Here is a 24,588-nt window from a genome sequence, read left to right on the forward strand (position 1 = left end):
CTCCTCTCCATCTCCCCTGCCCACGGGCAGTACAGCCGTCTGGGCTTGCTCAGAGAGCCTCAGGAGCCCTGTGACCACCAATTCAGGGTGCGGGGGCAGGGGCCCGCCCAAGACCACTCAGGGCCAGGCCGGCTCGGAAGGAGCACCTTCCTCCCCAGATTTGCAGCTCCTGGGGGAGCCAAACAGCCTCCTGCACCAGTGACCTGCAGCCACAGCTCAGCTGAGCTGGCCCTGCACTCCCCCCGCCCCCTTCAGCCTGCCCCCAACCCGCCTAGACTCAGTTTCCCTATCTCTACCTTGCCCCACCACACTTCACCTGCAGTTCCAGGGGACTTTGTTTTTCTCAGACAGGAAGGGAGAAAAAGGAAAGCAAATCCCGATGAATGGCTCATTAAGACTTTAAAACCTGTCCCCAGAGGGAGACAGGGGCAGAGGTGCCATCTGAGGAGGGCAGTGCTGGCAACAGGAGGGAAAGGACTGGAGGGCAGCAAGAGGAGAGGCAGAGGCACCCAGCAGCAGGGGCTGGGAGCACCCGCACAGAGCCCACCGTGGCCTGGCCATGGAAGCCAGCAAAGGGCCGCTGCTCCCGCCAGCAGAGTCTCCTTTTAATCCAACCCCCGGTGACACCATCTGGCACCAGTGCAGGAGCAGCTCCTGAGGGCACACGAGTCACGAGGCTGGGCACCGGCCCCTCCTTTCAGGCTGGGGCTTGCTCCTTGCTCCCGCGGAAGCAGGGCCTCCGCCCCTCCGAGGCCGGGCTGCCCACAAGCCCGCGCATGCCTGCGAGGGTGAGGCAGGCGGTGAGGAAGGGCCGGGAGCTGCCCTGCTCTGCGGGGTCGCCAGACGCCACGTGCAAAGGCCGGGGGAGGGAAGGCACGGGGCCCCGGACACGCCGGCCTGGTCCTAGGATCCTCCTTCCACCCAGGTGAGGCTAAGAGGTCCGCGGCTCCGTGGGGCGTGTGGGTGGCTCGGTCGTTAAGCGTGTGCATTCGGCTCGGGTCATGATCCCAGGGTCCTGGGATCGAGGCCCACATCAGGCTCCCTGCTCCGCAGGGAGTCTGCTTCTCCCTCTGACCCTCCCCCTGCTTGTGTTCCCTCTCTCGCTGTGTCTCTCTCGGTCAAATAAATAAAATCTTTAAAAAAAAAAAAAAGAAAAAGAGGTTCCGCGGCTCTGGAACTGCCGCCATGGACCGGCCGCGGCAGGCCGCCTGCGATTGGCCGCAAGACGAATTCTAGGGGCAGGCAAGGCCAGCAAGACCTCTGCGACGCACTAGCGAGGAAAGTGCCCACACCTGCCACCCGGCGTGCGCTCTCACAGCCCATGGACCAGCCCGGAGTTCGGTGCCACCTGCCGGGCTGCTGTCTGAGCCATACAGTAGCAACACTCTCTAAGACCGGGCTTCTTCCCGCCCCCATGCGAGGGGCTAGCTCTGTGCCTGCGCCTGTGAAGGATGTGGGGGGAGAAGGGGTGGGGGAGGTGGGGGCCTCAATCGGGAAGTCTGGAGGCTGGCAGGGAGGGGAGGCAGGTGGCCCCTCTCCTTAGGAGGTGCACACTCGCCTTCCGCCACTCCTGCAGCAGCCCTGGCAGGCCATCATCCAGGCCCTCCCAGGCTCGGGAGCACACCACCTCCAAAGGCAACCGGCCGTCACTGACCAGTTCTTTGTGCCCAGGGCTCTTCCTTGTGGGCAACTAAAACCTACCAGCCGGAACTGGTTGCCAAAACTCCAAATCTAACAGCTGCTCCATTTCCTACCACCACTCAGTGGGTGTGCCCCCTGAATTCCAACCAACAGGGGCGAAATCCTGACTCACCAGCTTGGGACTCTGAGCGAGCAACCTCCCCTTTCTGTGCCTCAGTTCCCTCGTCTATAAATGGGGACAGTAACAGCCCCTCATCTCCTGGTGGTTGGCATGAGCCCTGAGGCATCAACATAAGCTCCCTAGCACACACCAAAAGTGGTCCGTAAATGTGTACTATGGCTACACTATGGCTGCCATCACGCCAACCATCGCCATCATGGCCCACTCCACGGGCTCTAACCCAGCCTTTTGACACTCATCCCACTTTCTCATGACCAGACTCGAGCCCCACAAGTATCCAGTTCTGTAGCCTCCCTGAGGGTTAACTGGCTCCCTCGGAACACACTTCAGACTCTACCCTCTCCTGGCAAAACCTCTGCCCAAAGCTCAGGCAGGCCATCCCAGCAGCCCACTGGAGCTGACGGACAAGAAATGCAACAGGGGACCATGTGGGGCAGGATTCTCCTCACCCCTCCCGGTCTTGGCCTGTGTCTCTAGCCTCACCACCCTTGACCCCAAAAGTATCCTCCAACAGACTAACAAAGTTATCTTTAAAACATACAAACACCCAAATAGATAGATATAATCTTATTAATTCCATGCTCCGCAACCTTCCATGGTTCCTTTGGCCTATTAGGATAAAGTCAAAAAGTCTCACCTAGCATCGCAAGGAGGAAAACAAATGTTTATGGAGCATGTGATTCTGTGCCAAGTTCTGGGCTACACACTACACATTTTATGTGTATTACACTATCTAATAACTTCCTCTAAGGTTGGTCTGATGACTTCATCTCACAGGGGAGGAAGCCAAGGCTCTGAAATATTAAGCACCTGGCCTAAGCCACACAGCTGAGATGCACCAGAAGCAGACATGGAGGCCAGGTCCATGGCCCGGGCCCTGCCCTCTCCAGTCACCATGGGGCCCACGATTACCCAGCACGCCGGGCTCCTCCTTGACTCACTGCTCTTTCCTCCCCAGCCTGGAAGGCACCTACCCAACACCTGCCAATTTCGACTTAGTCCTCAAAGCCCAGCTCTCCAGTTACGTGCTCCATGAGATGGCCCTCAGCCCGACTCTCCCTTCCATCAGACAAGATCAATCCCTTGCTTGGCTGTGCTTCAGAGTGCCGTCTCTAACTACATTAGAGCCCAACTCACCAGTCCCCAAGCCAGCAGCATTGCTCTCTGCTGGATAACGTAGATCATTCATCTCGGCACCACCACAGCTTGGTGTGTGTGCTTGAATAAGTGAATGAATGACCTCCCTTCTAGACTTACAGACCAGAAAACAGGACAGTCAGAGGCGGACCTGACCTTTGCAGGGACAACTGGTAAACAGCCTGTCTAGAGTAACCTGCTGGAGATTACACATGGCAAGCAGTTCTTCCTTAGCTGGGGACACCTGAGCAACCCCATCAGGACTCCAGGGTTAGGACGCATTATATCCACATGGTGATGCTGTGGCGAAAGGCAGCATCAGTGACTCCTGGGAGCCACACTGCTGGGGAGTGAGCTCCCGGGCTTCCCCACGGCCCCCTGGTGCTCAGCCCCTGGGCCTCCTGGCACTCTCCCTACCGGACACAGGAGGCAGCGATCCAGGGGCAAAAGCAGCTCCTCTCTGCTGGCCTGGACAGAAAGACGCCGGTGCCTGGAGGGGGCCTCAGCCAACAGCACCCTGCCGCAACAGTTTCTCAGCCCCGGGTCCCCTTGGGGAAGAGGCCGAAAGAGGAGCTCTGTGTCCTGACCCACTTTTCCCAGCGCTCCCTTCCCAGATCTGGCCTGGCCCAGCGAGATCCTTCTCACCTCCTGACACCAGTAAGAGAAACACTCACATATGTATTTGTACAGAGAGTATTCCGGTTCATCAAAACCACGCGGAGACTCCCACTTTCCACATAAGGAAAGCGGTGCCCGGACGTAGGTCCCCGAACTGTGCTTTTCTGGCTCAGAGGCCTCCCCGGCCTCGCCAGCTCGCATGAACATTGCAGTCCCTCAAACGACAAAGAACAGATGGGCTCCTCTGCTTCCCTTCTCCTGGCAGCTCCCACACGGAGGAAAGGCCGCACTGAGTCAGGTCTCCTGCACACTGAAAAATGTGGATGCGGAGACCAGCCCACCCCCCAGATTCTGTCTCAGGAGACCTGGGGTGGGCCCCAGGAGTCTCAGTTTTCAGGAGCTTCAGGAGCTTTCAGGGGGTTTCTGAAGAAGGCCGCCTGCACAGCACCTGAAGAAACCTAGCAGCCACTGGATCAGAGCCATCAGCCTGGCACCGTGCATCAAAGACGTCCACGCCCTTTGACCCGACTGCACCTGCTGCTTCCAGCAACTTCCCCTGGAGACACAAAGAAGCGCACAAATATCTATGCATCAGGACAGTCACTCAAGCATGATTTGTACTGAAGAATGGGAAATCTCTGAACCTCCGGGCAGGGGGAGCGGGTGACACACCTCAGAACAGGACAATACTTGTGTACCCATGAAAAGCGATTCTCACTCTTGAAAAAGGAAAGAGAGCGTAGTTCTCTCCAGCTAGTAAGAGGACCTGCAAACTTATTTTCCTTTTGATTACCTAACTTTCCTAAATTCTCTACCATAAGCATGGCTAATTATAGAATTTTTTTTTTTTTAAAGATTATATTTATTTATTTGAGAGAGAGAGAGAGCACAAGAGGGAGGAGCGGGAGAGGGAGAAGCAGACTCCCCGCCGAGCAGGGAGCCCGATGCGGGACTCGATCCCGGGACTCCAGGATCATGACCTGAGCCGAAGGCAGTCGCTCAACCAACTGAGCCACCCAGGCGCCCTAGAATATTTTTTTAAACCAAGTAACTTCTCTGTTTTAATTATCAGCATCAGACCTCAAATTTGAAGCCCTGAAGTCAGAACAGGAAGGATTGCAGGTAGCCCCTCTTCCAACCACGAGCATGACAGAGGAACTCCCTCCCTGCCAGGTTTCAAGTTCTACTCAAATACTTCCAGCAGCCAGGAGCTCATTCCCTTCCCTAAAGCAATGCTTTCTGGCACTTAAAAGGTGACTCCTTACCCTAAACAGGATTCCACCTTCCTGAAGCTAAACTGCCATCTCCCTCTACAGTCTGCACCGCACAGCATCACCCAATCGATAAACACATGGAACAGAGCTGTTTATTAATGAACCGACTTACAGGATGACTGCCCATACTTTCCCCCACGACCAAGATGAGAACGTGGGGTTTTGCAAGCACCGATGATGCATATTCACAATGCCAAGTTTAAATCAAGCATCGTTCACCTCTCACCCCCCACAATCACCTAGAAACACCTGCGTCCCTACTGAGTCCATTGTTCCATGGACAGCTGCCCGTGCCCAGTGGCCCAGTACCAGTATGGGGAACTCTCCACTGAGGCCATTTTTGAGTGAACCCTCTACTGGAGGTTGCCAGCTCAGCCAAGACACACAGATGCCACACCACCAGAAGCTGAGCAATCAAGCACAGCCGAGATGGTGTAGAAAAGAGGCCCTTCCCTCAAAGACAGCAGCCTGAAGGAAAACTAATGTTCTTTCCTCCCTCTCTCGTTTTTTTCCTCTTAGTCCCATTTCCCTGCCCATTCTCCTCCCCCACATCCATAGGCAACCATTCTTTTGTGTTTATATTGTGTTCTTGCAAAATGGGTATTATCTGTATGGTTCATTTACATAATAGCACAGCTTTATCCACCTCTACTTACTTTTTCACTGAGCTCTATGCTTTAAGATCTATCCCTTTGCCACAAGTGTCTCATCGGTCATTTGCAACTGCTGCGGAGGACTGCGGGTCCGGGCTCACCACTGCACGCATCAGCTCTCCCAAGGATGGACGCCACCCTGCAGGGCACTGCGGTGAACCTGTCCCCTCAGGGACCTGTGTGACGGGCTGGGTGATCCCCACCTAGCCGGGGGACTGCAGTGCGGGTCAGGGCTTTGTGGGGGCCCTACCAGAGGCTCCAGAATGGCTGCACCAGCAGGAGTAAGTCCCTGCACCCCTAACACTCTGCTGTGCATGGACAGCATCCAGCTAGCTTGCTAGCTTGCTTGCTTGCTAGCTTGCTTGCTAGCTAGCTTGCTTGCTTGCTAGCTTGCTTGCTTGCTTTGACAGAGAGAGAAAGAACGGCAAGTGGGGGAGGAGCAGAGGGAGACAAGTAGACTCCTCTAGGAGCACAGAGCCCGATGCGAGGCTGGATCCCAGGACCCTGAGATCATGACCTGAGCTGAAATCAAGAGTCAGACGTTGGGGCGCCTGGGTGGCTCAGTTGGTTAAGCGACTGCCTTCGGCTCAGGTCATGATCCTGGAGTCCCTGGATCGAGTCCCGCATCGGGCTCCCTGCTCGGCAGGGAGCCTGCTTCTGCCTCTGACCCTCCCCCCTCTCATGTGCTCTCTCTCTCTCATTCTCTCTGTCTCAAATAAATAAATAAAATCTTTAAAAAAAAAAAAAAAAAAGAGTCAGACGCTTAACTGACTGAGCCACCCAGTCACCCCAGCATCCAGCTTTCTAGTTGCTGCCAGCCTAAGAGGTGGAAGGGACAGAGTTCACAGTGGATTCTTCGCAAACCTGCCAGAAGCACAGCTGCTAAGAGAACAGCAGAAAAGGCCTCTGCTATAGTGAGCAACTGCTCATTAACACAAATCTCCATTGGGAGACCTCACTGCCTTGAGCTGTCAGACTGCTGGAGCACAAACAGCATGCACTGGCTTGCAAAATGCCATGGATTCGCCTGCTCTGTTCGGTTGGCCAAGGCTCCTCCCAAGGAAGCCTACTGTCGAGGGGTGGGCAGCAGCAGAGTGCAGCGCTCACCTTATCTGCAGTCCCATGGTCAGGGCTCCTACCGCGTGTGACGCCCCATGTGATCGGACAGCACCTGAAGCAGTCCATACCTGTTCAATGAGTCCTGGCAAGGTCAAACTAATTGCTCTAAAGGCTGCCAAACGCTTATTCTAATCTTGGTGCTAACTTCATCACGGATCGGGAACCAAGAGTTTACAGACCAGCACTGGTCTGGAGACCACACCCCGAGTATGGGATAGAGCAGGGGAACAAACCAAACCACCCTGGCCTGGAAGTCACAGTTTAAGGTGCCACTCACTCAGGCACAGGACAGGGGCACTAATAACAACACAGAGAACAGTCTATGCTTACATAGTGCCAGGCACTGCTCTAAACAATTTACAAACAGTAATTCTTTTAATCCTTACAGTACAAGGTCCTCTTACTACCCTCATTTCACAGATGGGGAAGCAGAGACACAGGCAGGGAAACTGACTTGCCCAGCCCCATACTTTGGCTCAGATACAGGCTCTTAACCATTCTGCTGAACTGACTCCCAGAGTGACATGGCCTCCCCAAGCTGCTCCCTCACTTGTCAGGTGGAGTAAGGATCCCCAAAGGTTGCTAATGAGATGAAACGAGACCATAAACACAAGAATAATAGACAAAGCATCCTGTGCAACAGAAGCATGTATCATTTGCACAGCCCACAACCATCTATGTGCACGGGACCGTTTCCCTGCACCCTCCACCTCCTTTCACTCCAGCTCTGGGACAGAGGTGGTGTCACAGACCCCATCAGACAGACAAGGACAAGGCCCGGAGAGGACACGGCTAGAGACTAGGGGTTGTTCATTCCCCTCAACCGCCTCACTCCTTAACCAAAGAGAAGGCCAGCAGATGGGACCGCGGTCCCAGATCTCTCACAGGCTGGCTTCTACACATCCCAGCCAGAATTCTCAGACTTGGACCTTAGGAAAAACCTGGCTTTTCAATCCGTCTAACAAATCTCAGAAAGCCGATCAAACCTCTCTGAGGATTGCACAAAGGCCGCTCAGCCTACACCCCTCACCCCATCCTCCTCTCTCTGGCACAGCACCCTCCCACCCCATGCCAACGCTGCCCGTTCTCTCCAGCCCCGTGCTCAAGGCGCGTCACAGAGAACCAATCACAGGGAGAATGACTGGCAGCAGCAACCAGGCCTGCCCTGTGCCTCCCAGGGCCTGGTTAGCCTGGCCTCATTTTCCCACTGCCTGCTGAGTGCACACCCCAAGCAGAAGCCTGGAATTCCCGTAAAGACCCACTACTCACAGAATGGATTCTCCTCCCAGTCTCCTGTTCTCGCCCTGAGTCCTGCCTTCACAAGGCCTGCCTTCCTCCTCGTACGTCTCCAGCGCCCATCCAGCCTGCTAGAGCTCTGCCCATGCCCAGCGCGCTGCACACCCCAGTCCCCTTGAGGCAGCCTCATCTGCTCCAGGGGATCTGCACGGCTGGACAGCTGCTCCTTCCGGTTGGGGCCTTCCAATGAGCAATGAACTCCTAGTGGGCAGGACCCATCTTCTTTGTCGTTCTTCTGAGAATCTTACAGATTTTTACAAACAAAAACACATGCCATTTGCTTCAAACCACCAAACAGAAGGTGAGGAGTAGGAAGTCAATAAGCTGGGCTGATTATTTTCTGGCATTTCTAAAAGCTCCGGGACAGAGCAACCGAAAAGAAAAACCTCTGATGAACAACAGGATATATATTCCAGCTAAAAGGAGTGTTCAGTATGGGTCTGTGGTGCTGTTCACAGGTGATGCTAATGTCTTTCTCACCTTTTCATGCTCCGCACTTAGCAGAGCACGGACCAGGGACATGCTGCACAGATGATGGGTGGGCAGATGGATGGAAGGATGGACTGACAGGTAACATCCGGGTCTGAATCTGGGCTCCACCCTAAAGTCAGGTGATCTCACGCAAGAAGACACCGTGGCCAGCTCTAGTGAGTTTTCACGAGAAGCCTTCAAATGAGGGGGGTTGAGAGCAGAACAAGCTTACACGAAATTCCACAACTTGGCACAGAAAATAAGGACAACTGCTCACTGCTTTGTTTCCTCTCCCTGGGCTCAAAAAACAGGAGAGAAAATAGGACAGGATTTAGGAGGGTGGTCTGCCATTTTCTATCGGAAATGAGTTGGGAAACTACTCAGGCTTATATACTCTCACACACATAGCCCCTAAATTCTAAGCTGCTTCAGGTTCAGCTGTCATTTTTCCATAGAAGGACCCAGAACCAGCACATTTTAGTTTTATCTACTTTCTTGCTTTTTCCTAGATTCAGTCCCCACCAAGGTTAGCCATGGAGGTGGGTCCCAACTCAGTATCCATGGGCCTTTACCCTCTTATCTTTGTTCAAGGCTTTCTCCTCTGGAGCCAGAGGCTCCATGGCGTCATTTTCCTGCTTGAACTCTGTCCTGTGACTAAGCAAAGAGAAGCCACAGCCATCAGCCCTGGAAGTTTTTGCTGTGTCACAAAAAGAATGAGACAAGGAGATACCTCCTGCCAATTTCAAACCCATCCTCTGACTCAGCACTAAATTTAGACGTCACATCCTATGTCTACATCCATCCAGATAGTCCCCTGGTGTGACAGGTGCTGAATGAATGAATGCTGTGACAAGGAGGGAGGGGTGTCCGAGGCTTGGGACACAGACATCTCAATGGGGACCTTCATCGAATGGGCCCGAGTCCAGAACAAGTGCAGTCTTTATAAAGAAACTGACAAGGACTCCAAAGCCTGCCCAACCTCTCAGCAGCTGGTGGCCCTGAGCAAGCCGATAAGACTCTCTTGGCTCGGTTTGCCCATCTGTAGAACATAAATACCAACTGCACGGGCTGAAAAAGATTTTTCTCAATGGTCAGGAATGCGAAGCTAGAGCACAACTCTATGAACGGAGATGCCTGTTACTTGCTCACCCTCACTGGAAAGGCTGGTGCCTGCAAAGCCAGGCCCAGATCAGGAAAAACCAGCCAAGGTTCCCGAGACTCCCCACCCACCCCGGGGCTGGCAGAGACACCTTGGAAGGAGCCCCTGGGAAGACACTGCCCTGCCAGGGGCTTGCTCTAATAACCTGGTAGAGTGTCTTTGTGTCTGTGGACTACGGTTGCTCATTTACAAAAATAAGCTGTTTGGGCAAAGTGGTCTCTAAGACCCCTTCCAACCATGATCCTCAACAATCTTAAGCTGCTTAAGAAACATAAATAGGAAATGAAACTTCTGGCCAGATAAGAAGAAAAAGAGGCTACCCTGAGTAAGAACAGAGATTATCGGGAGTACTGAAAAGGTCATTATAATTTTTTAAAGCATGACTTCTTACATCACAACATAAAAACAAAATTAAATTTATTTCCATTTGTTATCACGTCACTCCCCACCGGCTGGACAGATTTCCACACGTGGACAGCCGACTCACAATGGCCAAAATGATTCACTTGGGGACCCCAGGCCATCTTAAGGAGTCACACAGGTACCGTTCAGACAAGTAACCTGAAGCTGACTCAGGAAGAAGCCCGAGAGACACAGCACACCTAGAAAAACGCCGTGGGCAGAGAGAACGCGTGCTGGCTGGACGTGGCCACCAAGGCAGCAGCTCAGCGCTCTGGGGGACTACCTCCGATGACACTGCTTCCCACAGGGGCAGCCCCCTGGACTCCCCCGGCAGGCTGCACAGCAGCGGGGGCAGATTTATGCACGCGGTGATGCCTAACAGTTCTCTTACGCAACGTAGGGGTCATGCCAGCTAGGGACAATACTAAAAAAAAAGAAGAAAAAGAAAAATTTTTCAAAAAAAGGTAACCCCGTCCCACTCCAACTCTCTGTCAACAGATGGGGTTTCACTCAGCTCCTGCCCACGGAACTGTCTTGGATAGCAGAGAGCGGGGTTTTTTTTTTTACTAGCCACATTGTGGTCATCTGTCATTTCTGAGAGCATGGTTCATCCCAAAAGGAAACCTACAAAGGTAAACAGAGGAAGCAGGCAAAGACAAGAATATCTCGTGGAAACAAGGCTGTCACCGATGGCAGCCTCTGGGTCCAGCCATGACTCGCCAACCCAGCCCAGCGAGGCAAAGGAAGGTGAGGCTTGTGGGTGGCTCCTCTCTTTCTCAGCATGGGGAGCATCTTGAAACAAAAGCATCCAAACAAGTGGTTTTCAAACTGTGTTCCGTGAACCCTGGACAGCCCCAGGGGAGGACACAAGGAAAACAGACAAGCTCCAGGCCTCCACACCCAATTACCACAGCACCTTTCTGTCGGCTTTACACATCTGCCTTTCATATACAAGGCTGCCCAATGAAAAGAGCCCTACCGCTAAATAAATAAATGAATAAACAAACAAACAAACATTTACACTTCATGTTTTCATTTAATTGTTTGTAACAGGGACGCCCGGGTTGCTCAGTCAGTTACCTGAGCCTTTGGCTCAGGTCATGATCCCAGGGTCCTGGGATCAAGTCCCGCACTGGGATCCCCGCTCTGCCTGCCGCTCCCCACCGCTTGTGCTCTCTCTCTCTGACAAATAAATAAAAAATAAATAAGTATATATATATATATACACATACATATATATATACATATATATATACACACACATATATATATATACACACATATATATATAAATAACTGTTTATAACAGCCTTGTGAGGAAACAGAGGCTGAAGAGGCTTATGGTTGGACTCCACGGCCCATTCTCTGAGCAACCACCCTGTGCGTACCTGTCATCTATGTGGACTCTTGGGAAGGGACCTACAACGGTCCACTCCACGGCTGGCTGGCACTGACAAGTTCTTCCGTGAGCAAAAGACCAGGGGAAGGGGAGCTGCCCGGGATTACAAAAGAAGCTCAGAAGACAGTCATCAACTAAATGCATTGTATGAGCCTTATTAAAATCCTGATTTGAACAAACCATCTATAAAAAGGCATTTCTGAGACAAGGTAAAGAGTATCAAGTGGGTAAAAGACGTTCAAGTACCATGAATATTGTCGGCTTTAAACATGGTCTTCTGGCTACGCTTTTTTAAAAGGCCTTATTGTCTCTTAGAGCATTTATGGGGAAGTGGTACACTGTCTGGGGCTTGTTTGACATGACTGCGGACAGCTAAAGTCGTTGGGAGAGCGGGGTGTCCATTACATTGCATGCTCCAACACAGCGTGCATTTGAAAGTTGTGTAATGTGTGGCGCCTGGGTTGGCTCAGTCGTTAAGCGCCTGCCTTCAGCTCAGGTCATGATCCCAGGGTTCCGGGATCGAGCCCCGCATCGGGCTCCCCGCTCAGCAGGGAGCCTGCTTCTCCCTCTCCCTCTGCCTGCCACTCCCCCTGCTTGTGTGCACTTGTGCTCTCTCTCTCTCTGTCAAATAAATAAATAAATAAAATCTTTAAAAAAAAAAAAAAGGAATTCTGTTGGAAAATGATTTCCAACATTAAAAAATTAAAAAAAAAAGTTGTGTAATATGAAGTCTAAAAGGAGAGGCAGGTCCCTCCTTAAATGGAACTCAGTTCTACCTCGAGGTATCTTCCACCTGTCAGCCTGTGATTAGCTCTCTGGGGTCCAAGAGAATTAGGTCTCACCCCTGTCCTGTGTCCTTTCGGAAACAGGCATCCAAGCCCCCCTAAGTCTCCTTTCCTCCAAAGTAAGCTCCTCCTGAGGTCCTTCTGGAGCCGATGATAATGCCCTCCTTAAAATGTAGGCTCCGGAGCCAAAACACTGTGAAAGTGTGTTTCTGAGCAGCCCCAGGAGGCAGGGCGTCCCAGTCCAAGCACACTCTAGACAGACTCTAACTCCGAGCATGGCCTGCACCCTGCAATGCCTCCTGATTGCCAGCACAGCAGGACCCTGCCTCTCCACTCAAGGGCAGGACACTTCCAAGAGCATCAGTGGCTCCAGTGGCTGGCTCTCACCTCACATAAATCGCCTCAGTCCTCACCTAAGCCCTCGGAGGAGAATGCTATTAGCCTTTTTACAGACAAGGACAAAGAAGACCCAGAGAGGGTAAGCAACTTGCTGAAGTCCCACAGCCTAAGACGGAAGAGCCAGGATTTAAACCCCAGTCTGGGGGAGGGTGGGGTCCCAAGACTGGTTTACGACACCCAGCAGTCTCTAGTCCTGTGGCCTCCCTCCCTGGCTCCAAACCTACCAATGCTGCTCAAGCCACCTGGCTCATTCCTCTGTGTCAACCATCTTCCTGGCACTCCCAGGGCAGAGACTACCTGCCTGCTCTCCAGCCCAGCACGACAGCTAGCCAGTCCCAGACCTACAGGTGTCAACTCACCAGGACAGATCACACAACCTCACGAGGCGCCCCTGTAAACCCTGACTGGGGACCAAAGCCCAGTCCTGCTCACTCAGGCCTAAAGAAGATGGCAAGACGCAGCGCCTGCTGGCTCAGTCGGTGGAACATGTGACTCTCGACCTCAGGGTCGTGAGTTCAAGCCCCACGTTGGACACAGAGCTTACTTTAAAAAAAAAAAAAAAGAAGAAGAAGAAGACTGCAAGAGGTTTAACCATCTCAAAGATCAGCCATCACGAAATCAGACCTCATTCTTGACAAGCCACGCTGGGGAAATGGAGGCCCAGGGAGGTCCCATACCTTACCCAAGGTCACACAATCTCAGCATCTACTGGTCCCAGAATCTACTGCATATCCAAGTTACCCACACATCCAAAAAAAATCTACTGGTCCCAGAATCACACGTGCCTATTTCAGCTGGTACTGGAGTTTAGAAGATGGGGAAGTTCAAGGTCTGGCACCTGGGGCGGGAGAGAGAGAGAGCTGGGAGAAAGTCTAAGAAACGATGATACACGCTGATGTTCCAGTTCCACGCACTGATGCTAAGGTTTCCCGAAAGTACGCTTCTCAGAACTCTGATGTCGCAAGATGCTCAATGAAAAAAGATGTGTGGTCAAATCCGTTTGGGAAACACTGCCTGGTGAACCCACTCCAGTGACATCCCAAAGCACACTGGCCTATTAGGGCTCTCAAGAGGCTCCCAGTAAAGGAGCCTGTGTGACCTGCTCACACCAGCACTCCTCAAATGCTTTGACCACAGAACCCTTTTGTCCAAGCAACACCACGAACATCCCACCAGACCAGTACTGAGAAGAGGTTTCCTGGGGAAATGCTGACCCAGGCCTTTTGAAAGAAAATCTTGATAGCCATTACCCTGGATCCAAGACTGAAAAACTAAACCAACCCAGGATGGGACAAGGAGGAAGTGTGTGCGAAGCAGAAATAACTAGCATACTTCGGGGCCTTGGGGGATGGAGATATTAGTACTGGAAAAAAGGCGGAAATGTGTGAACACCCCTGGGCTGCCAGATATGAATGATGCTGAGATCGTACAGTTAACTTCTGGCCTCGGGAGTCACAGAGGACTCCTGAAACCAAAATCTTTCTTTAAGGTCCAAAGAAACTGTCCTGAGACTTTCCAAAATAGGTTGTGGGCAAAAATCCACACGTTTTAGAAGAAAAAAAGGAAAGAAAATGTTGGAACTAGGACTCCAGCCAGGCCATTCGCCCTTGAGTCAAGATGCTGTGGACAGTATGGATTTCCTAATTAAAACTCAGGCAAACCGAAGGACGGTTCCTCAAAAAATAAACACAGAATTACCAGTAATTTCCAAAAGAACTGAAAGCAGGGACTAGAAGAGGTATTTGTACACCAATTTCGATAGCAGCTTTATTCACAACAGTCAAAAGCCGGAAGCAAGTGTCTACTGACAGATGAATGGATAAATAAAATTTGGTCTATACATGCAATGGAATATTATTCAGTCTTACAAAAGAAGGAGATTTGGACATGTGCTATACCAAGGATGAATCTTGAAAACATTATGCTCAGTGAAATAAGCCAGTTACAAAGGAATAAATATTACATGATTCTACTGACATGATGTTCCTAGAACAACCAAATTCAGAAAGACAGAAAGTAGAGTGGTGGTTACCAGGGGCGGAGAGAGGAGAAAACAGGGAGTCGTTTAATGAGTATGGAGTTTCAGTTTTGCTAGATGGAAAAGTTCTGGAGATCTCCTAAGTAACTACGTGAATATACTTAATACTACTGAACTATACACTTAAAAACGGTTACGATGGTAAATTTTATGTGTTCTTCGCCATAATTGAAAAATTTTTTAATCAAATAAAAAAATCTTTTAAAGGTTTTATTTAATTTGACAGAGAGAGAGAGAGAGAGAAAGAGAGCACACAAGCAGGGGGAGGGGCAGGCAGAGGGAGAAGCAGACTCTCCGCTGAGCAGGGAGCCTGACACGGGGCTTGATCCCAGGACCCTGAGATCATGACCTGAGCCAAAGCAGACACTTAACTGCCTGAGCCACCCAGGCGCCCCTCAAATAAAAATTTTTTTAAAATAAGGAAATTCTGACACATGCTACAACAGGGATGCACGCTGAGGACATTATGCTAATTGGAATTAGCCCACTACAAAAAGACGAATACTGTGTGATTCCACTTCTATGAGGGAGGTCAGACTCGGGAGACAGAAGTAGAATGGAGATTGCCAGGAGCTGGGGGGAAGGGGACAATGGAGAATTACTGTTTCATGGGTACAGAGTTTCAGTTTTGCAAGATGAAGAAGTTCAGGAGATGGATGGGAGTAATGACTGCACAAAAGGGGGAATGTATGTAATACCACTGAACTGTAGACTTGAAATGCTGAAAATGGTAAATTTCATGTTATGTCTATTTTGCCACAATAAAAACACAGGAAAAAATGGCTCAAATGCTAAGTTTTATGTTTTGTATATTTTATCAAAATATAAAATAAAACAAAACTCAAAGCAAATGGGTTATGACCCTTAGTGTGAAATGAACATCAAGGTCAACAGTCACCTCTCAATTATCCACCAAGGGTTTAGAGTTGGATGACCAACATGGGATACTCCAAACATCTCTGTTCAGTTTAAAATGTTTCTGTAGGGACGCCTGGGTGGCTCAGTCGGTTAAGCGTCTGCCTTCAGCTCAGGTCATGATCTCAAGGTCCTGGGATTGAGTCCCACATCAGGCTCCCTGCTCCGCGGCGAGCCTGCTTCTCCCTCTGCCTGCCGTTCCCCCTGCTTGTGCTCCCTCTGTCTCTCTCTCTCTGACAAATAAATAAATAAAATCTTTAATAAAATAAAATAAAATAAAATGTTTCTGTAGCACTTTTGTGGAACTCTGTCTCAAAAAGATGGGAGACACACAATTCAGGGATATGCTACCTGGCTCCGGGAAAAGGTGGGAAAAAAGATATTAATACCCATCGCCTCCTCCCAGCTCAATTCCATTTAAAATTTTTCTCTGCTGAACACACTCTGCATCCCTACTGCAGACTGATAAGCAGCTCAGCCCTCTTGTTCTATGCCCAACATTTCTGTGGCTCATGTCTTCCCAAGGTTACAAAAATTATTGAAGAGCCCCTTTGCACTGGCCTGCAAATATCGGAGGGGAGCGCAAAATACCTAACACAAAATATTTCTCTTATGCTATGTACTTTTTCAGGGAAAAGAAAGCCAGAGTATCAAAAAATCATTGAACCCTAACACTAAATCAGAAAATAGTAACCATGGCACAGAGCTAGAAGACGACTCAGAATCTTGTCCAACTTTGAACTTCCTTGGACCGAATGCCACCTCGGCAGTGCTGAGAATCCCACAGGACTGAGTAAGCCCTTACTTAGTCAATGCTACACTTCTAGTTTGACTGTCCTGGGGAAAAAATAAAAATAACAAAAAACCACGCAAGCACCAGGTGGCTAAGAAGCTCATCCAAGCTTGATCCAAGGTCAAGATGTTGCACAGTTAGGAGCAGATCCCCATCCAGGTCTCTTTCGAGGACACCAAGCTGACATTCAGATTCTGAGTATGAAAAGGAAAGGTCTCTCCAATCCCATAACAGACAATGTGGGCACTCCACATGGCTCCTGGCAGCCAGCCCCAGCATGCGGATACCTGATGGGTAACCTTGGGAACTTCAGACACCAATGTCACACCACCTGCTTCCATCACAGACATACCGTGGGTGGTGACATCCGTGCGTGCATCTGGGACTCACTCTGGCCTTCCTGTACTCCCACAACCTTCTGTCCCTGCGAAGTCACCACTTGGGAACATACTTCTGAAGAGGATCTGGACTTATGTGCAACACACCACTCATTCCACACACAGCAGACAAGTCATCCATTCAACAGAAATTTCTTGAACACCTATCTTGAGCCAGACTCTATTGTAGGCATCAGGAATCCAACAGTGAATACACAGAGATTACATTCCACTCTTGGTGACCCACAGCCACAGGAAAAGCAGCCCTAACATCTGTTCAGCACAGTTTATAAGGAGCTCTCACATAACCCTCAGAAATATCAGAAGAATCCCAGGTTTCCAGTTCTAAGGCTGGCTGGAGGCTGCACTGCTCACCACAGTAACAAAATACTTCTCCCTCTTACTACTGATTGTCAAGTAGCATACAGTGAAGTAGTTACTGTTGTAACTACTTTGTAGAGTAGGAGATAAGCTCAGAGGGGTTAACTGCCTTGCTCAAAGTCTAAAACTTAGTAAAGGATGACCACCTGCCCCACCACCCCACTCCAGTGATGACTTTATCTACAAACTGCAACATGACACAAAGATGGGACCACATACAGTGGTCATTCATCTACCGTTTTAGCTGCACCAACATCCTTCCTGCTTGCCTTGCTTTGGGGAATGGCCTCCCCCACGTCCCCCGTCTCAAGAACCATAGGATACTGTGCAGGCTGCCAGGCACTGCATCCATCACCCTACCCTCTTCATTGGGTCATCTGCGGAGACACTCTCAGTCCCCTAGCCCTTGCCACAGTGACTGGGCCTGACATGGACACAGACCCTAGTGAGGCCAAGCAGAACCCCTCTGCGAGATTTTCTGCCTGGGCTCATTAGATGGATCTCCCTTTACTCTCTGGTCAGGGACCATGAAGATGAAGTCCACAGGGTCCTGAGGCCATGCTCCATGGAAAAAGCCCACAGCATTCAAGGGTCAGTCATCCAAAAGCCAGTTTCTCCCCTCCACCCCAAGCTTTCAGAATATTACATAATAAATTTCTCCTTTCTGCCTACTATGCTTTGAGCTAAGTTTCCATCACTTGCAATAACGGTGTCCTGAACTAATACCCACAGAAGGAGAAATAAAATCTGCCCTTCTCTTAGAAATCTCTTGGGGCGCCTGGGTGGCTCAGTTGGTTAAGCGACTGCCTTCGGCTCAGGTCATGATCCTGGAGTCCCGGGATCGAGTCCCGCATCGGGCTCCCTGCTCGGCAGGGAGTCTGCTTCCCCCTCTGTCCTCTTCCCTCTCGTGCTCTCTGTCTCTCATTCTCTCTCTCAAATAAATAAATAAAATCTTTAAAAAAAAAAAAAAAAGAAATCTCTTTTCAACCCTTACTTTCAAGTTCCTCCACTACTTCCTCTTAAATAACACAATTAAAAGAACCAAAAGAAAAACTACAATGGTTGGAACTTTTATGTCCCTATTCCAGCTGACCCTCCAGCCTGGAGAAGATGAAGATGATGTAGCTGGTACCTGAAGAGGGTAGAGAGAGAACAAAAGGCCCAGGCAACCTCTAATGAATAATAAATAATCCACACCTGACAATCAGCAGCCAACTACACTCCATCCTGCTGGAAAAGCATTCCTCCAGGGGCGCCTGGGTGGCTCAGTCGTTAGGCGTCTGCCTTCGGCTCAGGTCATGATCCCAGGGTCCTGGGATCGAGCCCCACATCAGGCTCCCTGCTCGGCGGGAAGCCTGCTTCTCCCTCTCCCACTCCCCCTGCTTGTGTTCCCTCTCTCGCCGTGTCTCTCTGTCGAATAAATAAATAAAATCTTAAAAAAAACACAAACACACACAGGAAAACCCCACTCCCAATCTTTGGGAGTGGGGGGAAGCACAAACTGGGGGAAAAAAAAAAAAAACATTCCTCCAGCCTTAACTTGTGCCAAGTGTCTGTGTCTAAGTTCCTAGTGCCTCCCGAAGCCCTCGCTCAGCCCAGCCATTATGGCCACGCCAGATTACCTCTGCACCCCCATCCCCCGCAGCCTGTGCCGACCCCTGCTCTGCTCTGGCTGCTTTCATTTCCACAACCTGAACCAGAACGTCCTCCTCTCCTTTGCCTGAGCACACGTTCACATGGCCTCTTCGACACCAGCTCCAGCCCCAGTCCCTCCTCCGAAGCCTTCCTCCAGCAGCCACTGCTGTGTCCACTCTCTTGCCTCTGGTGAAGCCAAGCGGGCAGCTCGCGAGGAGCCTGAGCAGGAGGCACGGTGGGGGACGAGAAGGAAACTTTCATCTCTGAGCACACAGGGGCAACCACCCAGTTCTGCCACTTCTGTCTCATAAGAGAGGCCTAGGGTGACATGATTTGGGGAGACTCTCACGTTTAGGTGGTAATTAGAGCCACGAGAGGTGGATGAGAATACTTGGGGAAAGAATGTGGTATACAGAGTTTTAAAAGGTGGAAAAAGCCTGCTTGGATCCGTATCACTCAATTGATCTATCTCATTATGTCACTCTCCTGAGTGTCCCATTCCCCCATCTAGGTGGCAAGCTGAGGGCTGGAATTACATCCTCCCCACCTCTGTCTCCATCTGCATCGCAACCCCACCTGGACCAAGCACAGGACCAGGCACTTCAGTCCTCCCCCATTACATACCGTCCCCACCCCCGACCCCAGCGGCTGAGGCAGGCAGCCTTGCACCCTTAGCCCCATCTCACAGATGAGGACACTGAGGCTCCCAGCCAGGAAGGGGCCCTCACTCCAAGGGCAGGCAGTCAAGGATCTTCAAGTGAGAAAACCCAGATGTTAGTAACTGAATCAAAGAGAAAAGACAAGGGACTGAGTGGGTTTTGAATGACCAAATAAGATCCTGGTTCACCTGCAGAAAAGACATCAGACACCTGAGCCACTCAAAGGAGAACAAGAATTCTCCCCTCTTACTACCACCAGCGGGGGCAGATTCATGTATTGGGACACGGAAAGGCTACATAATTCCAGAGTTTCCCAATGCAGGAAATGGCCTGAAATTGAACTGAGGGGGCCTAATCAGATAATAGGAAAAAATATCCCAACATGGAATCAGGAGCACTGGGCTTAGCCTCAACTCAGGCCCCTTTCTGCCCTGCAACTTCTGGCCTGTCTTCACGCCATACATATATGAGCGTGGAACCCAGCGCAATGCAGACAAGACACCCTCATCTGGGGTTGCTACAAAATCAAGTGAGATATGAAAGTATGCAGTAAGATTCAAAATGCTGAGCAGCAACGTACCATCAATCCTGGAAAAGGAATGTCCCTGCCCCCAAAATAAAATACACTGTATGTTCCTTAGTCATCTTCATACCCCAGGCCTGAGCACGGTGGGTTATAAATGTCTGGGTCTGAGCATGAGCAGCGCAGATGGGTTTGGTTTGCGACCTGCCCAGTACCACCCAGGCCAGTTTCCCCCTCAGCTCCAGGCCCACGTGGGGGGGCTGCCAGCCCACATTTGCCTACCGCACAGCAAGATCCCAGTGCACCAGTGCCAGCCAGGAGATGGGCATCCTGGACCAGGGGCCCACAAGGGGTGTGGAAACCACCAGGAAAGCCCCTAATGGGTGATGGCAGAGCCGCGGACCCGCATGCCCCGGGAAAGGTGCCTCCAATCCTGCAACCAGAGTAGCTCTTTATGCACTGAGATTTTTGCCCTATAAGAAGGGCTCACTGGCGAAAAGAGGGGGAAAAAAAAAAAGCTGGAAAACCACTGCACAATAACTCATCCTTTGGGAAGCCTGGGTAGCTCAGTCAGTTAAGTATCTGCCTTCAGCTCAGGTCATGATCCCAGAGTCCTGGGATTGAGTCCTGCATCCGGCTCCTTGCTCAGCAGGGAGCCTGCTTCTCCCTCTGCCTGCCACTCCCCCTGCTTGTGCTCTCTGTCTCTCTCTCTCTCTCTCCCCCTCTGACAAATAAATAAAATCTTTAAAAAAAAAAAAAAAATACTCGTCCTTTACAAAGGTCCCAACATTGCTGTTTACTTGCATACCACGTTACCCCTCCCCAGAAGCTCTATCTTGCCATACCAAATGCTATCCTAATTTTTCTCTAAAGGGGTAACTAAAATGAATGTTACTTCCCCCTGACAACTATTTTACTGAGGATTTCATGACCCTCTGCAAAGCCACAGAATTCTGCCTTGTGGTAAAACTAGGGTCTTAAATCACTGCCCTCAGGGGGGAAAAATCCAAACCCTGCTCCGTCCCTTCCTCAGAGGTCAAGACCAGCTCCTACAACCTCAGCCCAAGTGAGGCCCCACCTTCTCTGCCAGGCACGGAGAAGGGGGACCTAATTAATGGAAATCCATCCATCTATTCCAGAGATTAAAGCTAGAACTGATTCAAACACATCCCAAGGAGGATGTTGGTCTGCACTCTAACTTCTTCACTTCCTTGATCAATTTTTCTCCTTCAAAAATAGAAAGATAAAAGCAATTGAGAAAAAAAAAGTTACCCCAATGAGATTTCTCTGTGTCTTTATCCTCATGGGTACATCTGATGCCTTCTTAGGAGGCTGACATTCACTTCCACCGCCCCCCACCCCCCGCATTCCTTTCCTGCCTCCAAAAGCAAAATTTTCTCCAAGATTCTGCTTCTTTAAGGGGAAGAGTCATTTTTATTTAATGGAAACAAACTTTATATACATAGTGGTTAGAAACAAGGGGACCAGAATTTGCACTTCACTGTTGGATTTCCCTTTAAATAACTGTGCAACGTGGGAGCAAATCAGTTTCTCTGGCTGAGAGAAGCTTGACTTCTTCCCCCAAAGCACCAGCCCAGAAGAGGACTGTGTTTGCCCAGCGACTCAGTTATGGCCATAACTGGGAGACCTAATGCAGGTTTGAGGGACGTAAATGCTAGAGTCAGAAATCCCAAAGTGGAGACAGAGGGCCACCAATGAAATGATGTGCTGTGTGCACAGCAGTTTATTCTTTGCGTCTCAGTTTCCTCCACTACAAAAAGTGAGGCTGAGACCAATATACACTGCAGCTCTTACCAGGGACAGCTTATAAAATCACCCCCTCAATAAGTGAGGCTTTTAACAGCCAGATAATTGGGTCTCATCAGCCTTGGGCCCACAGTTACTCAGGGCTCTTTGTCAGCCCTCTCAGTTCACTCTTAAAACAAGGACAAGATATAGAAAAGGTGGCATTTGCCACTCCCTGGCTCAGAACATGTTAAACAAAACAATAGGTCATAACTGAAAACTCCTGGTGCCCAAAACTTTGAGCCTCTGAACCCCTCCAAACTGGAGTTTTCTCTCTGGCAAAGTAATAATAAGTAGACAGCTTACACAGTAGCAACAATAAATGTAATAAAGCAGAGTGCCTGCCACAACAGTAGGAGCCTAATAAATGCAGGCTTCCTGGGCGCCTGGGTGGCTCAGTTGGTTAAGCGACTGCCTTCAGCTCAGGTCATGATCCCAGGGTCCTGGGATCGAGTCCCACATTGGGCTCCCGGCTCAGTGGGGAGCCTGCTTCTCCCTCTGACCCTCTCCCCTCTCATGCTGTTTCTCTCCTGCTCACTCTCTAATAAATAAATAATCTTTAAAAAAAAAAAAAAGGAAAAAAAAATTGCAGGCTTCCTCAGTGCTATGCCTTCTTCCTCCAGCTTCCTTGTCTAAAAGGCTGGTTGGCTTTCCACACTCCCCAACCAGGCTAGGCCAAGCCTACCACTTGTCACAAACCCCCAGTAGTACCCCCACCCCCAACACACACACAGGAATACTCACAAACCCATCACCCAAGGGCACCAGCCACCAGCCTTCCCTCCTCAGGCAGCTCAGCACCGCCGGGGAGGGATCTGAGCCCCAACAGCCACTACTAGGATTTTCCCATGGTGCAATGCAACTTCCCCAACTTTTCCAGGCCCACAGTTTCCAAAGAAACCTAACAGGCATTGTGCATAATCAAGCGCAAGTCTCGGTGAGCAAACAGACTGAACTCTGGGCAGAGGGAGCAGACAGAGTCAGAAAGTGAAAAAGCACCAATGGTCATGAAACGGGGTGGCAGGGGCCAAAATTCAGGAGGACCAGTCCTGGCCCAGGCTCCATTCTCCTAGACTGTATCACTGATTAAAGCCTAGCAGGGACTCCCAAATGACCGGCAGATGATGAAGAGTCTTAGCAAAGGGACTGCGGGACATCCCTCCGAGGTCGGCTGGACCTGGTGGTCTCAGGAGCACCCCGATGCGATGCCGTAGCAACCGGAGAGTCAGGGCCTGCAGTGCCGGGCATTGTTCACAGCGACGGGCGGGACCGGGGGAGGAGGTGCGAAGTAGGGGACCACGCAAGTCCCCCCCCACCCCACTCCCCAGACGGCCCAAGGGAGGGAAGCCCCGACCCACGGCCAGAGCCAGGTGAATGAGTGGCCCTCGAGAGTTCCCCCCTGGGAGCTGCATAGAGAGATGGTGGAAGGCCGTCCCAGAGGCAGGGCCAGGGGCTGCCACTCACCCGCGCCCTCCGAGGGCTGCGGCGGCCCGACGACGCCGTTCAGGTAGAGAATGGGCAGCAGGTGAGGCTGCGTCTTCTCCAGCGCCGCCCGCAGGTCCTGGAAGTGGTCCCGCTCCTTGGCCAGCAGCAGCTTGAGCAGCAGCTCCGCCTTGGCGCCTCCCGCCTCCTCGTCCAGCTGCCGCCGCTCGCCGGGGCTCAGCGCTCCCGCGGCCTCGAGCAGCCCGAGCACGGCCTCCACCTCGGTCATGGCCTGGGCCAGGCTCTGCTGACACTGGGCGAGCAGCTCCCGGCGCTGGGGCTCCATGGTGGCGGGCCGCCCCGCCCCGCCCCGCGGACGGCTCCGGCTCCCCGAGGCCGGCGGGCGGGCGGGCGGCGGCGGCGGCGGCGAGTGGCCTCGGGCGGCGGGCGCTCGGCTGCAGCCCTAGCGCGCCTGGGGCCGCGGGGCCGCGGGGGCCATGGGCCGGGGCCTGGCGGGCTGGGGGCCCGGGCGGCGAGCGGCGCTCAGCAGCGGCCGCCTCCCGGGCTCAGGAGCGCAGCCATGTTGGCTGCGGCGGCGGCGGCGGGACTGGAAGAGGAGGAGGAGGAGGAGACGGAGGAGGAGAAGGAGGAGGCGGAGGAGGGGACGGCGGCCGGGGCGCGCCCCGAGGCCGGGCTCCAGCCGGGCATGCTCCCCCGCCCCCTCCGCGCGCCGCCCGCCGCTCCCTTCCCGGCCCCGCGAGAGATCGCGCCCCGGCTCCCGGGCCCCGCGCCGCCCCCCAAACTAGACCACAACTCCGCGGGGAAAGTCGCCGGCGCCGCGCTCGCCAGGCCCCCGACGGCTCGGGCCTGGCTCGGCGGCCGCCACGGCCGGGCTCACCGGGGCCCCGGGGCCGCCGCCAGCTCCGCCATGGCCCGAGCCCCGCCGCCGCCGCCGCCGCCGCCGCCGCCGCCTCCCGTCCCTCCGCCCTCTCCCTTCCCCCGCTGTCCCTCCGAGCGTCCGGGCGGCCGGTCCCGAGGGGATGGCGAAGGGGAGGGGTCCCCGCCTCCCCGCCTCCCCGCCCCCAGCCCGCCCGGGAGGCGGGGACGCCGCGCTCCCTCGCTCGCTCTCCGGGGCCCCGAGGCCCTGGCGCAGCCGGCGGTGGGGACGCGGAGTTAGGGGACACGGCGAGCCCCCGGGCTATTGGAGACGGCCTCAAACAAAACCATGCCCCCCGCCCCGCATCCAGTGTCTCTAATCTGAGAACTCCAAAATACAAGCCTGGACACAAGTGAGGAGGGAGTCCGCTAAATTTGGACATCTCCAAATTAAGACCCCCTCAGAATCTGTGAGATTTCCCCCACTCCGAGGAACCCCTAGCGAATTTCCCAATAGACTCCCCTGAGTCTCGGTTAATCAGGATCTTTGCCCTCATCCCCATTTGAGGCGGCTTGGCCCCAGAGTCTTAGAGGAGTTTTGGATCTTGGGAGGAGCAGGGGATGTGTTG

The 24,588-nt window shown here is 52.2% G+C and overlaps 1 protein-coding gene across 9 annotated transcripts in view; it reads right to left on the minus strand.

The window, feature by feature from the left end:
• Positions 1-24,031, minus strand: part of DLG5 (discs large MAGUK scaffold protein 5) — a 216,337-nt gene extending 192,306 nt beyond the window's left edge. For 8 of the 9 annotated variants that reach the window (XM_064594864.1, XM_064594863.1, XM_064594866.1 and 5 more), the window contains exon 1: positions 23,126-24,030. In XM_064594864.1, coding sequence (XP_064450934.1) covers positions 23,126-23,429 — 304 coding nt within the window. In that variant the 5' untranslated portion in view covers positions 23,430-24,030. Of the gene's footprint in view, positions 1-23,125 lie in introns of all 9 variants that reach the window. The other variant, XM_064594867.1, reaches the window with a different exon arrangement.
• Between the last annotated feature and the right edge of the window lie 557 nt (positions 24,032-24,588).

This window comes from Mirounga angustirostris, unplaced genomic scaffold (assembly GCF_029215605.1).
Source record: "Mirounga angustirostris isolate CCGP_5_RB_7025 unplaced genomic scaffold, mMirAng1.0.hap1 SCAF_6, whole genome shotgun sequence".
NCBI lineage: Eukaryota > Metazoa > Chordata > Mammalia > Carnivora > Phocidae > Mirounga > Mirounga angustirostris.